Below are 15,350 nucleotides of genomic sequence, written 5' to 3' on the forward strand. Positions count from 1 at the left end.
AGTACCACAGAGAGACTTCAAGGGATAGGGAACTTCGACTGAAATTGGAGGCAGATCTACAAGTGAATGGAATTTCATAAAAACCATGGGCACGTTTAACACTGAATTCATTATAGCGACATGGTAACTCAACTAACCTACTGCACATGAAATTTAAAAAAATTGATAACTAAAATAAGGACATTTGGTTAATCCACCATTTTTCAGATAAAACAAAAAAAAGAAATCACAGCTAAAGTTCACTGTCAATAGGTATTACTTGCATTAAAATCTCTCAATCGTGAGAATCAAAAGCTGTTCCTGAATTAAATGAATACCTGCATTAAAAAAACAAAATAGCTGTGTACAGCAGACTCCCGATTATCCGGCTGTGGTTTATCCGGATTGCGGATTATCCGTGCATGATTTTCACTCTCCCTCAATTTTTTTTCCGTGATCTTCATTTTTTTAAATAAAATCGGACACAAAATCATCGGAATTACTGCACTAATGCTAGGATACACCGGGCTTATTATTTCCGTTAGAATCCCCTTAGTAAAACAGAAGCGATCACGTGCTACCTGCATTCACAGGAGTGCCGTTTCTGTTTTCCAAGCTTCGCAGTGCGCGACCGTGCTCCATGATCACAGATACACGTCCCACAGCAGTTGCAACCCAGGCAACTTGTGCGAGACACGACTACGCGGCGTGGTGCCTGAAAGTGTAGTTTCCGACGTCGAGCAGTGACTTTGAAGCATTCGCGCACTTTTTTGTATCCGTGATCACGCGAGTACATCCATGTTATCGCCAATAAAAGAACTCGAACAGGCAAAGAAACCTCTCATTGAGTCCCGGAAGCACTCTAAAATAATAAAATAACTGCATACATAATAATATATTGTTTTTTTTGGTAAACTACATACATTGCAAGACATTTAAGAAAAAGTTTGGATTATCCGTGCTTTCCGATTATTTGTGCGGTCCCTCCCCATCATCAGCCCAGATAATCGGGAGTGTACTCTACTTTATAATTAGAACCATTGGAAAAAATTCATAAATAAGGAATAACGGCAATCACATACTACTTTGAAACAACAACAAACTGTAAATATGGACTGAACAGCTTATTTTATATCTACTGCAGTTTATTTGATTGTTAGTGCACTTATACTTGTTTGAAATTTAACAGCTGGATCTTAGGTTTTTCGACAGTAATCTATCATTAAATATGCACTGTGACAAATCATATCACCACAAAAATCAGTTAAATGTTGTATTGTACAATTTTCTAAGTCACCAGGTATCCTGAAAGATGGAGGGATGTTAAGAGAAATCCCCATATTTTAGGTTAAATAAAACGAAGTATTCTGCTAGATCATAGAAACCTTGATTAAGACACAAACTATACGTCTATATTCCGACTCTCAGCATGCCAATAAAGCAACTATACACAGATTCCTGAGCTTGTTTGGGCATCCAAATGGCCGACAATAAGAAGCAATGCAAAATATATTATTTCACACCGCACAAAGCTGATGTGAAAGATATGTGAAATTTAGTCCACTGAAGCTTAATTTCCATAAGCATCATCAACATGCAGCAGTCATTCCTATTACATAAAAAAATGCTGGCACACACAGGCAAACATTGGCATGCAACCACCCAACCAGTGAGAGTACTTGACATATGAAAAATACATTGTATATTATATAAAGTGAAGCTCGGTGCATTCCTTACCATTTTGGACCATGCAAAGATAAATTTATCAGGTCAATTACACATAACATTTAATTTTAAATACATATACATCAAAATAATCTTTACTCATTCAATGAAAAGCCATCAGAAACTGATATTAAATTCAAACTTCAACACTCCATTAAATGCCATAAGAAAAAATTCCCATGGACTGGAAAATCGAACCATAGACCTTTGGGCTCCTGGGCCATTGCGCAGACCACTAAGATATCCAGGCTTTGATTTACCATGGCAATTGAACCAAGGCTCACAATACTAGAAAATGGATAGGAAATCAGGCAACTGGATAAGGTAGTAGTCTGCTCAGTGGCCCAGAGAACAAAAGGTCAGTGGTTCAATTCCCGGTCCAGGAGAATTTTTTTGCAGCGGCAATTCACCTGAAATGGCGGTGAAGTCATTCATATGGATTGAAATACTACACTTCATGAAAGTCAAATTTCTGTAAAATCCACCATTTCGACACTGATCTTCCCTGAGATTTGTGAAAGTTAACACATACAACATCTGACTGACCATAAATTCTCATTCCATTACTTGCCACATACTAGCAAGATGAATTAGATTCATAGATTTTCCAACAAAGTTTCTGAAACTTACTGAAATATGCCCCCCAAATAACAATAAAAAAATTAGAAGAACATCATTTTCATTGAAAAATTAGAAACAGAATTTTAAAAAGGGGCATATTAAATGCATTTAAAGTACAGAGATGATAATATGAGTGAAAAAGCAACTTGAAATTAGTGTAGTAAATAAGTATTGCATCATTTTCACAACAAAACAAAATTGAAATCTTATCATTGGCTTGTAATTTTCAATACTCATTTAATCAACATAGGGTAAATTCATCTTTCTATTGTTAATGAGTGAATTGACGAACTAACATTTTCACGGAGTTTTTGATTGCATTCACAACAAAAAGCTGCTCTCTCAGGACTGTCTTTTGAGACGAAGAACTTTCACTGCAAATGGAATCCTTTTACAGAAATAAATTAACTCAATTAAGACTATAGAAATTATGTTATTGAGAAGAAAATGTAGGTTGTCTATGAAAGTAATTGAGTTAAGCTGTAAAAATTTTGGAATATTTCAGAATACATTCCATCGAAATCCAGACTTTATTGTGTACAAATAATATAAATGATGATCCTTTTTGGCCTACATTGTAAATTAGTTCCCCACACTACTGTGGTTCAATAAAGAGCCATTTAAATCTCAATACATCTATACTTGTGAGATTGTACTCTTAATACCTCTCTAACCTGCAACACAAAACAATAGATTTCCTCGCAGTGAGACTCAGCCCTGTCACCCAGTCGTGTAGCGAGGGTGGATGTCCGGACCCCACCAAAACATAAAAAAACAATTTCTTTCCTTCATAAAAGAAAACAAAATATCAAAGATTCCTTTGACAAATGAAGTTTTTTGATATTGAAAAGTGTTATAATTAGTTTAAAACCCTCTACTTAGTACTTTGCTAATAAAAAAATTTACACTCCAGTTATGAACCCCCCGAAAAAAATTCCTGGCTACACCACTGGAGTCACCACTGAACACTGCAGTCCTCACAACGTTATACACCAATGAATACTTAGCCCAAAATATCCACGACACATAAAATTACATCTTCATATAACTCTCAACCATCAGATAATATCTCATGCTCATTTATAATAGTAGGTGAACAGCTTAACAACAAATCAGAGGCCGCATGCAAACAAATAAGAGCATGCTATGATTATGTATACCTAAAGAATAATGATATTAATGCTGTACAATGCTCAATACGGCAGCATACTTCAGTTAATTCTCTAACTGTACATTTATTATGTACATTAATTTTATGAGCAGAAAGAGAGACACAACCTCCCATAATCTACAGCTCTCAACTTTTCTACAAAACCCAGAAATTTCATAATTTTTCATGAACCTGATGACACCATTTCATGGTACGACACAATTAAGTGACTATTAATTTTCAAAAGATTAGAAATGTTTAAAAAAATTGATAAATTTGGGGTAAAGTCAATACATAAAGGGTACAGTATACTCACAATCTTAAGTCAGTCTTAAAAATTTCAAAGCCTCATACATACATTTAACAAACTTGCTCTACATAAAAGATTCACTCTCAGTGACAAAATTCAGACAACTATCTCAGACTTCAAGAATATAGTACCTACACATACCTAATGAACAGTGAATTACAACAATAAATGAGACCAAAAAATAATGGAAAATCTTCTAAAAATGTTTAAGTATGAAATCTCAATCTTCAAAAAATTTCAATTTGTATTTAACTTGATAGGAACTATAGTTTTAAAGAATTTTTGCAAATGCTATAATAGTTAAATGCATCATGTACTAGTTAAACATACAATGGAAGCTTCATTGGAAGTATATTTCAACAGGAATGACTAAAACTATTTTAATTGAGTCACTCTGAAACCTTAGCACCTAAATAGCATTCTAAAATTATCCAACTAATTATCATTCTTTCATGAAGTTCAATTTTAACTACTTCTTTCCATTATTTCACTAAGGATCCTTCATTTTCTTCCCATAAATAAGATACTCCTAACAAACACAGGTGCCATAAGTTAGCAACAATTATTTTTTAACAATTAAGATAAAGACAATTGATGTTTATTCATTAAAAATTTTAAACCTATGGTTAATGATTCTCTAACGAAAAAGAGAATCTATTTCAATGAAAGGATTATCACAAAATATACTCAGTGAAGACAAAGAACTTACCTTCAGAACTACAAGAATTATATTCCAAATGGTTAACATAAAGATCTATACGTTAAATATCACCTAAAAATTTTCCAAAGGAAAATTTACAATTTTCTTAAAATTCTGAACACTATCAAATAATATGTAGATACTTTGACAGATATTATCTGTATAGACAGACTTATGTTATCTTGATGCGCCATAACTTACATTAATGGCTATCCGTAAACCTGTTTGTTGAAAACACCATGGCTAATAAATATAATACTGCAATAAATAATGTACATGGGTATAAAGGTAATAAAATCAAGGGCACTATTACCCCTTGATACAGAAAAAATAATTAAAATAGCATTAAAAGGTGCAGGATTCACTGAACTATTTTATACGCAAAATATAATCTACCGGGATGTACTATTAATGCAACTTGTGTCAGTTTTCATCACAAGTCTATCAGATACGAATTCATGTTTAGGTTTGTTTCAATAAACCATATGAATCGGACAAATTGTACTAACTAAAACATAATTGTCTGAAAGTAAAACTTAACCTCATCAAATTGAATATTGAAAATAACATCATGTGATAGGTAAGTGCTGCCATACTCGTCTTTAAAAATTGCCCTTTAGCCAGTTTCTCAATTGGTTTCTTAAAACCAATTGCATCATCAAGGCAAAATTCTTACATTTAAAGCATTTTCACAAAATGGTAACTATAATTAGACTAGTCGACATTAGATGCCAATGCAATCATTAATATCGCTTAAGGTTTTCCAGTACTACAACTCATTTACATATTTGTCATACATAATATACAGAAGACTTAAAATTCTTCCTGAGTAAATTATAAAAAAATAATTAAATGCCTTGGTAGCAACTATACAAATAAAAAATCTCTAGATAGTATATCTAAAATACACTCGAAGAAAATAATCTGTAAGAAAACAATAATCAGTTTATGAATTAAAACCAACAGAAAAAGGGTAAATATAGGTAACCCTACCCTGCCTGCTGGAGGAAACCACAACAAACAGAATGGACATGAAATTTTTCTATGAGCTAAAACTTTCTTCTGGTATGCATGATAAATACTAGTAGAAATTAGCAAAAAATAGTTAACCATTCAATTCTGTCCAGTTGCTTCAAACTAATTTCAACAAGAATTTTCCCCAGAGACACATCACAATGGAATCAAATGCTCATATTTCATTCAGAAGTCAAGTGATCGTACGAAAACATGGTTTGTTTACTTGACCTATCACCATCATCCCAGTGTGGAGATGACTGCTCCATTCCAGCTGAGTCTATGGTACTGAGAGCATGAGACAATGATGCTTCCATTTGTCACAAATAGCCTTCTCCTTCCATTGCATCCCCAACTCCTTTTGGTGAGCTCTTTTGGCCAGCACCATCTTCACCATTAGCGTTGACCGTCCTATCTCCACGGAATAGGACATGATGGACTTCCCACGTGAGGGGAAGTGGCTCATCCGTGGAAGGAACACCAGCGTTGCCTTGGCAGCCTTCCCAGAAATCATCTTCATTCAAGGAGAACACCATAGCACCAGACAATCCTCGTTCCTGAACGAACTCCGCCTATGTAGTTTGACAGATACAAAAATCACGGTGATTTATTGCACGAGTTAAAAAAATAATTCAGAAAATGTAAAGGCCTGGTTACACAATACATTAACATATACGAGTTAATGAGCAAATACATGAATGTGAGAATGAGTGCAAAAATGTACTGTTTAACTACCCAACATGTACATACAAATACATGAGCATAAAATACAACCTTATTCCTAGTATTTGCAAGCGTTACAATTAATCAAAATTATTCATGCATTCACACATCGTATCATACGGGTTAATGAATTGTGTAACCAGGCCTTAAGATCATTTAGTGGGCAGGATAGGGAGAATAGAGGAGAATAGGAAAGGGGGAATATGACAATCTTGGGGATAATTATTTCTATTCCCATGATATTGCATTTGTTTCCAAAGGGCTAAGTTCTCCCGACTTCAAATAATTTATGGTATCAAGTATCTAAAGGTGATTGCAATTCTACTGGGAAAACATCCATACAACATGGAACAAAATTTAAATATTTACCTAAATAAACAACGCTCCCATCAATTTTGGCTTACTCTCATCAGAAATATGTCTACATTGGTTAGAATGAATTTTTTTTTCCCTTCCAATTCTAACAGTCATATCGGTCGGGTTTTGCTAAGCAACAAAGACCCATACTCAATCGGAGAGAGTAACAATCCCAGGAGTGAGGATAAATTGCTCAGAAGATAATGCTCGATTAGCTTGTTTACAAATGCTATTCTTCTTACCAAGTACAGTGGAAGCCCCTTATAACGACAGCTGTTGGGAACAGAGAAATCTGTCGCTATAGTGAGTTGTCGTTGTTACCGAATGCAATTACATCGTCACAAAAAAATCACTCATCAGGCGTCACCACGGCTGTTTCTGCCGAGAGGCGAAAATTGCAGCATGATAGCCGTTTTAAATCATTATTTTGAACATTTAATTCACTAATGATCATATTCACTTGCAATCTATGATCAAATCATATGTAATAATGCAGGATGCTATATGCCAAGGCATGGCGTCCGAAAGTTCGACAGTAAATGTAAACGACATCATTAAGTCCAAAAGTAGTAGTTTAAAGTGTCCTATCTGTGTAAAAAAAAGTGGTGAAAGGTATCAGTTGTCACGCTTGCTCAATTTTATTTCATAACAGCTGCGCCAAGTATTTTTTAAAGGCCTCAAATGACGTAAAAACCTGGCTGTGCCCGGCGTGCAAGGTGTGCTCCGTACAACTAAAAAGCTCGGAACTACAACGCGATCTAGCCTCTAAAGAAAAGATAATTTCGCAGTTAATGATTGATCTGAGTTTGTTACGCGAAAAAAACAGAAACCTGGAACTGCAATTGCAGTTAGCGGAAAAGTCCAAGGATAAAGCAGTTAAACAGTTAACGAAGGATTCCAATGTGTTGCGTGATGTGATCAGTAATTCTGGCCCACAGAAGTTGTTAACGAATAATTTACCCAACGCTTGTCGTTCCTGTTCGGCTGGTGTTTCTGTTTCAACCTCTAACAACGCGTGGTCACAAATAGGTACCATACGAGGAAGCAGAACCTGGAACAAGGTCCCCTCGCCGCCCTCACTGCCCTTGAAAAACAGATACGAATTGCTCAGTGATTATTCTGAAGACTCGCTGTCTCTCCATCCTGCCACTCAAAGACTCGAGAATCCAGTGATAATCCCGCAACATCACAAATGGCATCAACGCAAGTCGAAAAGAATCTTATTGTACAGTGACAGCCACGGCCGTGGCTTATCGGCGAAATTAAGCGAGAGAGTCGCCGGTAACGAGCACGAAATCGTTGGCGTTGTGAAACCAAACGCCGGCATTAACGAGGTGACAAAATGTTGCGAGGTGAGCTCAAAATCCTTAACTAGAAGTGACAATGTTATCATCATGGCCGGGACAAATGATATCTATCTCAACAAAAGTAAACAAGTAATGGATAGAATAAATGCTTTGGTGAAAAAACTGTCTAACACAAACGTGGTAATTGTAAACATCCCCCATCGTCACGATATTCCCAGTGACTCGTGTGTCAACATAGAGACCAAGAGGGTAAATTTGGAATTACAACTATTGAGTGAAAGCCTTGAAAATGTTACCGTTGTAGATGTAAATGGTTTTGACCGTGTTTTCTACACTAAACATGGCCTACATCTTAATGGTAAGGGCAAAAATCATTTGAGCGCTTTAATTGTCGACTGTATTGGATTGAAACCATGTCAGGTTAGTAATGTAAATGCAGACAGCTTGGTCACCTTACATGCACCAGTAAATAAGGCTACTCCTTCGCTATGACTAAGAGACAACATCAGTGATCTGTCTCCCAAAGTAACTGCCAAATCCCCTTCCCTTCTTTGTGCAAACGTTCAGTGTCTTAGGAACAAACATTTTATGGTGGAAGCAACTGCTAATGAGAACAACTACGATATATTATGCCTCACAGAGCATTGGTTATGTAGTGAAGAAATTGCTCTGTTCAACATTGAAAACTACACTATAGCATCGTCATATTCTAGATCTGCTGCAAAAAATGGTGGGACTATCATTTATGTGAAGAAAAACTTACTGTTTAAGAAACTAGATGTTAATCAGTTCTCCATTGAAATCCATAGTGAAATGTGTGCTGTGACCATAAAAGAGTTAAATGTAATTGTTCTATGTGTGTACCGATCTCCATCAGGCGACTTTAATATATTCTGCAATCAACTGGAGCAGAGTCTCACCTGGCTCTCTAAGCTTGGTCTAGAAATTGTTTTATGTGGTGACTTTAATGTGGACATACGCCGTTCTTCTAGTACTTCTGCTGCGTTCACTTCTTTAATAGGGTCTTTTAATTTACATTGTGCAAATACTGAACCAACCAGACTTAACTCCTGTCTGGACAACATCATTACTGGCCTCAATACAGATCAGTACTCTGTCCTAGTAACTGACCTTGGTTTATCTGATCATCTATCACTAAAATTTCAATTTTCAATCAAAAAGTGCAAACATAGTACTACTGGTAGAATTACCCATACCTTCAGCCGTCCAATTACCCCTGAAGGGATTTGTGAATTAATTTCACTCCTTGCAAATGTTTCTTGGCATTCACTGCTCACCTTTGCCAACGGTAATGATAACTTCGCCTGCTTCTTTGAAACTTTTTTGCTATTTTTCCAACAGTGCTTCCCCAAGAAACTCGTGAAAAAAACTAATAATTCCAAGCGATCCTTAAACTGGTTTACTCCTGAGCTCTCAGAAATAAGGTCGCAAGTAATTCAGCTGCGTCAAAAGTATATTCGTACAGGCAATGTTGAAGATAGAACTATATGGCGACAGCATAAATTGTTTTACAATAACCAAATACTTCAGTCAAAACGTAGTTTTAACTCTGACCTTATAAGTAATGCTTCCAACTGTAATAAGGCTGCCTGGCAGGTCATAAACAAGGAAATTGGTCATTCAGGAGGGTCCTCTGACTTACCTTTTACATCTGATGATATGAATAACTATTACATCAACTCAATAGCCGACCTCGTGTCAAATCTTGATCTGGCTCCTAACCTGGCCTTGCCTCTTCTCCATAAATCTCAAACAATCACATCCCCCTTCAAATGGAAGTGGGTTACAGAATATGAGATTCGTCAAATCATCAAAAATTTAAAATGTTCAAAGTGCACGGATGTTTATGGAATATCAGTAAATTTAATCAAACATCTGGCAAATACTATTGATGAACCGCTGGCTTTAATCCTGAACTCATGTTTTCAATCAGGCATATTTCCTAATGCTTTGAAAATTTCTAAAACAATACCTATTTATAAAAAAAGGTGATAAAACCTTACCTTCTAACTATAGGCCAATCTCTATAATACCAGTTTTTGGAAAAATTTTCGAAAAGGCCATTAAGATTCGGGTATACGAACACTTTGAAGTTAACAACTTATTTTCTCCATCGCAATTTGGATTTCGCAAAGGGTTTTCCACCATCTCAGCTGTTAAGTCCGCCATTGATGAAATTCTAAATGCTTTTTCAAGTAAATCCTCCATTTCTCTAACTGCCTGCGACCTATCTAAAGCATTTGACTGCGTTTCTCATCCGATTCTTCTTCAAAAACTTCATTATTATGGTTTCAATAATCTTGAACTACAACTCTTCGAATCCTATCTCACTAATCGATCCCAGTGTGTTCTCATCAATAATAACCTTTCTTCACCCCAGAATTTAAATTATGGAGTTCCTCAAGGCTCAGTCCTTGGGCCTCTTCTATTCCTTATTATAATCAATGACTTACCCCGTAACGTCTCATGCAAGTCCATACTCTATGCAGACGACACTACTTTTATTCACAAGTGTAATCACCTGACTAATACAAGCACTACGACTAACTTGTTTTTTACTGAAGCCTCAAACTGGTTTTCTGCGAACGGTCTGGTTCTGAACAATGATAAAACTCAGTCACTCGTCTTCTCTTTGAGCACTTCTGATAATCCCCAGACCACCATTAAGTTATTAGGATTCGAACTTGATCAAAAACTGACTTGGGAGCCTCATACTGTAGGCACTCTTAGTAAATTGTCCAAGGCAGTTTATATGCTACGTAAACTTGTATACTTGATACCTAAAGAGTACCTTACAAATATATACTTTGCTTTGTTTCATTGCCATATTAATTATGGTATTGAACTTTGGGGCCATTCACCATCCGCCAATAATTTATTTAAAATGCAAAAGAAGGCAGTAAGGATAATATCATTTTCTCAACCAAGGGATCACTGCAAGCCTGTCTTCTCCAAGCTTGGGATTATGACTCTGTACGGCTTGTATATATATAAATCCCTGTTCAATGTCAAAGATAATCTGGGCTCTTTGGAAAAAAAGGTCTAATTTCCACAATCATTATACAAGGAATAGCGACACCCTAGACGTTCCTTATTGTAGGTTAAGCAAAAACAGCAATTCATTTGATGTACTAAAAATTCGTTTTTTTAACAGATTGCCCCCAGAAGCTAAAGTTGTAAGTGTGACAAAGTTCAAAAAAGTTATTCATGACTGGCTATTGAAAAAAGCCTTTTACTCCATTAATGAATTTTTCGAAAGTGAAATTGTAATGTCCTTTTCTTGATGCATAATCCAATTGATTTTGCCATATGTATTTTGTGTACTGATATTTCCTATGTGTATGACGAAGACTATTGCAAATTCTAATTTGTTTAATGTCCAATAAAACTATTATTATTATTATTATTATTATTATTAAGAAGTCGATTTTAAAAGTCCCAGCTTCAGACTCACTCGTACTGAACTGTGCATTATGAGCTGTTATTATCCTTATTTCTTGGATGCTCCAAATATACATGTCATAACTACCAGTTATGGCTATGCATCAGACTATTAAATGCTAAAACTTCGGAATCTGTTCAAAATTTCATACCTTCTATCTTTCCGAGTAGTAATGAAAATGATGGGTGGCTGCTGCAATTGGGTGACGAAAGGAGCGTGATAAAATTTTAGGGTTCCACATGAGCATTGCAATTCTATCTTTTTCAGGTTAACGGCGAAATGAAGGTGGAAGTAATCTTCTTATGCTTCAAGTCTGCCTGTATGAATGGTTTACTATCGTGTTTCAAAACAGCCGACTCAAATGCTATCGGAATCATGAAACCGAACAGCATTACGGCATCTAAAAGCATATTAGTCATATCAATTATCTTCGGTGGAAAGGGTGAAAAACTGTTTCAAATAAATAGAAGGACAAATGATAAATGAAGTCCACTCTTTGTCTGTCTAGCAATATTTATGTTTCGTAGAGATTCACGCAATCAGACGCAATATCAGCGGACGTAGAGACCTCTAGCGGCAGTAGCGCACACTTTTTGATAGGAATGCTGACTGGAACTGAAGAACGTGAAGAACGCTTGTAGTGTTAGGCGGCATTAACACAATTTTAACGTTTCTTAGTTCTATTAGTGGGTGGGCTGGGCAATTATCAATGAATAATAGTACTTTTTTATTCCTTCCACCAATCCTGGCATCAAACGCTCGTAACCACTGCGTGAAGATAGCAGCCGTCATCCAAGCATTTTTATTTGCTTCGTAAGTGCAAGGGAGAGTTTTAACTCCCTTAAAACATCGGGGATGGGTGGATTTCCCCACCATGAACGGTTTTAACTTATCTGAACCATCCATATTGGCGCATAAAAGAACAGTTACGCGGTCTTTACTTTTCTTCCCTCCTTTGCAGGGGTCCGTTCGAGTGGCGAGAGTTTTGCCCGGGAGAAGGTTAAAATATATGCCCGTCTCATCCGCGTTGTAAATATCGCAGGGGCTGTAATTGTCGAAATAGTCTTTAAGGACCGGAGCCCAGCCTTCCACAGCATTAACGTCAACACTTGATGATTCACCGGATAGTTTGACGAGGGATATCCCCTTCCTATTTTTAAATCGTGCAAACCATCCATCCGAGCACTTAAAATTGTCTTCACCAAGCCTCTCACACAAATACTCAGCTTTAGCCTTCATCATTGGGCCGGTGATAGGAATCCCTGCGGCTCTTTGCTGGCAAAACCACGAGAAAAGAGCAGTTTCTAGCTGCGGATGCTCTCCGGGCCGCAGGTGTTTTTTGAGTGCTTGGACGGCCTTCTTTAAGCACTGACGAACGAATTTGTTCTTTTTTCTTTAAAATAGTGAACAATATCGATGTATTAATTCCAAATCGCCTCGCTATTTCACTCTTTGAACACTCTCCACTTTCACAATCTGCAATAATTCTCATTTTGGTTTTTAAATCCAAGGACTTGCGTTTACCAGCCATGGTGCTAGCAGACGGGCGGAATAATTTTTAACCTCACTGCGGAGGCGCGGGAGGGAGATGACAAAAGAGCAATGAAATGTGTACTCGAGAAATTTATTGAGGAAAGAAGAATAGGAGAATACGGAACATGTAGACGTCGACGTTGGCGGAAAAAATGCCGTTTTAAAAGCATTGAATTCCAGAGATGTGGCACGTGGTCAAAAAGTCAACCTGTCGTAATTGCGAATGGAGCAAGAGAGGAATCGAGCCATTATCGCTAATACGAATTTATTTTACATTTAAATCATAGGGTTTAAAATGGTTCCTTGGGTAGCTGTCGCTAATTCGAGCTTGTCGCTATATCCCGTACTCGTTATAAGGGGCTTCCACTGTACTGACTACTACTAACATTTCAGACAACAAGATGAAATAATACTTGCAATTAAACATGTTATTTACCATCAATTAATGAAGAAATAAATTACCTCTAGTGAGGTGAACTTCCTTTTGGTATCAAATGAGCATTCTCTAAGATATTCAAACTAGGTGGTGTAATGAAGTTGAATTGGACAAACTAGCGGTACTCAGTGGAGAATAATATGTGATGTTACGAGGTTTGATAAAAGATAAATTTTATGATACTGTTACAAAAATGCCATTTATATCAGACAATACTTATTGGTATCAGTCTATCTCAAGGTGATTCATTTAAGAACTGGAGGAGGAACTTCATGACTAAATTTGTGAGTTAAATATGCAATAGCACAATTTCAAATTTTTTAAAAATATTTTACGAGAAGACATTGGTTACTGAATTCCAATATTTTCATAACAGTAATATTTCCATCCATCACAGATTTGAGCACTTATTTCATAAGCTTTGATATTTTTAAGGGAGAAACCAAGCATTCCTCCATTGAATCTCCTTGAATTTAAACGGTCAGTCTAACCTAACATGGGGATTTAAAATTAGATTCATGACTTCAGATGTTACTCTATGTAAACATTTGCCATTCAAGATTGAAGAAAAAACTTCTGTATTTTCCACCGAATCATTCTTTCCAACCCCAGAGAGCCACACTTGTAGGATAACCAAGTGAATATGACACATGAGCATGTCATCGCATGATGAAACAGGCATGTGAAGGAAATAAAAGTTTTGCTGCAAAAGCTATTTCTTTCATTGTGAGGATTCAAATTTGTTGGGTCAAGATTAAAAAAAAATAATGCATACATACTACAGTCTGACTGCCGAGAGTAGTCCAATGACAGTTTGAAGGTTCTAGTTCGGGGTAGGAGGCAAGGTTGCCAAGTAAGAAAGGGAAACGTCCAAGCCACATGTAAAGATAAGGGTTCCTTGAAGAAAAGAGCTGGATGGGACAAGTAGCATAAAGGACCCAAAGGAATAATCCCTTGTTTTGGTGATATTGATACTTCAGGCTTGTTTCAGTGCTTCATATGCACATGACAACATCATACAATAGGCGAGGGTGTGAGATGCATTTGAGGGACAGCGATTGGCTGCAAACCGTGCTGGTACAGGGTTCTCCGCCCTTCCTTTCGCACTGTCAATGGACAACTCTTGACGGCAGCACTGTATTGATGGGCCGCTTCCAAAGTTTTAGTGATTCTGATTCCAGTTCTGACATTTCCATTCCGATTCTTCCAATATCAATTCTATCGATGCCATAGGCTCCAAGAAAAATATCTACCGATCTATATTGCTAATCAAAATGTTTTAATAAATTTGAGGTAGATTTTGAAGTTCCACCACAGGAAATTCTTGTGTGGCAGTGGATACGCATGGCAATTTGATCATTTATAGGATCAATATGAAAATGATTCCATACTATCGACCTTTCAACGCTCACTAGAAGTCGACGAGAAAGCTGTTCACCTAAAATACTTACATATCTTTAATGTCACTACAGGATTACAGCATGGAGGAAACTATGCTACTACAGCATGGAGGGTCACTATGCAGATTTGAATGTATTTTGTTTTCATGATCACATAGCATGAAAATTCAAATGACTGTTAGAAGCACGGTCTTACATAAATTAGTGGTTTGAAGTAGGGATGAGTCGATTCCAAATGTCGATTCTCGATTCCACCGATTCTCGGGCACGGAATCGGAATCGAGAATCGATCGCCTAAAGTCGATTCCGATTCCATCGATTCCAGGAAGGTATATGTTATGAGCATAGACTATAAGTTTGGGGCATAAAGGCTGCCACACACCTAAGCGGCCGCGGTGTAGCCTTGCCCGCGCGGAGAATACGCCTGGCACGCGGGTGCTGCGACAAACATGCCTAAGAGGCCTCAGAAACATGAAAATGTCGGCAAGAGCGACAAACCGACGAACCCTGAAATTCCTCGTGTTTATGAGCAACACTCAGAGAAAAAAAATTGGAAACCACGGGATCGGGAAGCATTGCATGCGTTTTTCGTTCTTTTATTAACCGCTGGTCATGGCAAATCAAATTATTGC

General features: G+C 36.9%; 1 protein-coding gene across 1 annotated transcript in view; it reads right to left on the minus strand.

Moving 5' to 3' along the window:
- Nucleotides 1-3,202: 3,202 nt before the first annotated feature.
- LOC124157383 (chitinase-3-like protein 1) overlaps nt 3,203-15,350 on the minus strand; it is a 36,300-nt gene continuing 24,152 nt past the window's right edge. Inside the window, exon 8 of the mRNA XM_046532058.1 lies at nt 3,203-6,071. Coding sequence (XP_046388014.1) covers nt 5,820-6,071 — 252 coding nt within the window. The 3' untranslated portion in view covers nt 3,203-5,819. The remainder of the gene's footprint in view (nt 6,072-15,350) is intronic.

The sequence above is a fragment of the Ischnura elegans genome, chromosome 4, assembly GCF_921293095.1.
Source record: "Ischnura elegans chromosome 4, ioIscEleg1.1, whole genome shotgun sequence".
NCBI lineage: Eukaryota > Metazoa > Arthropoda > Insecta > Odonata > Coenagrionidae > Ischnura > Ischnura elegans.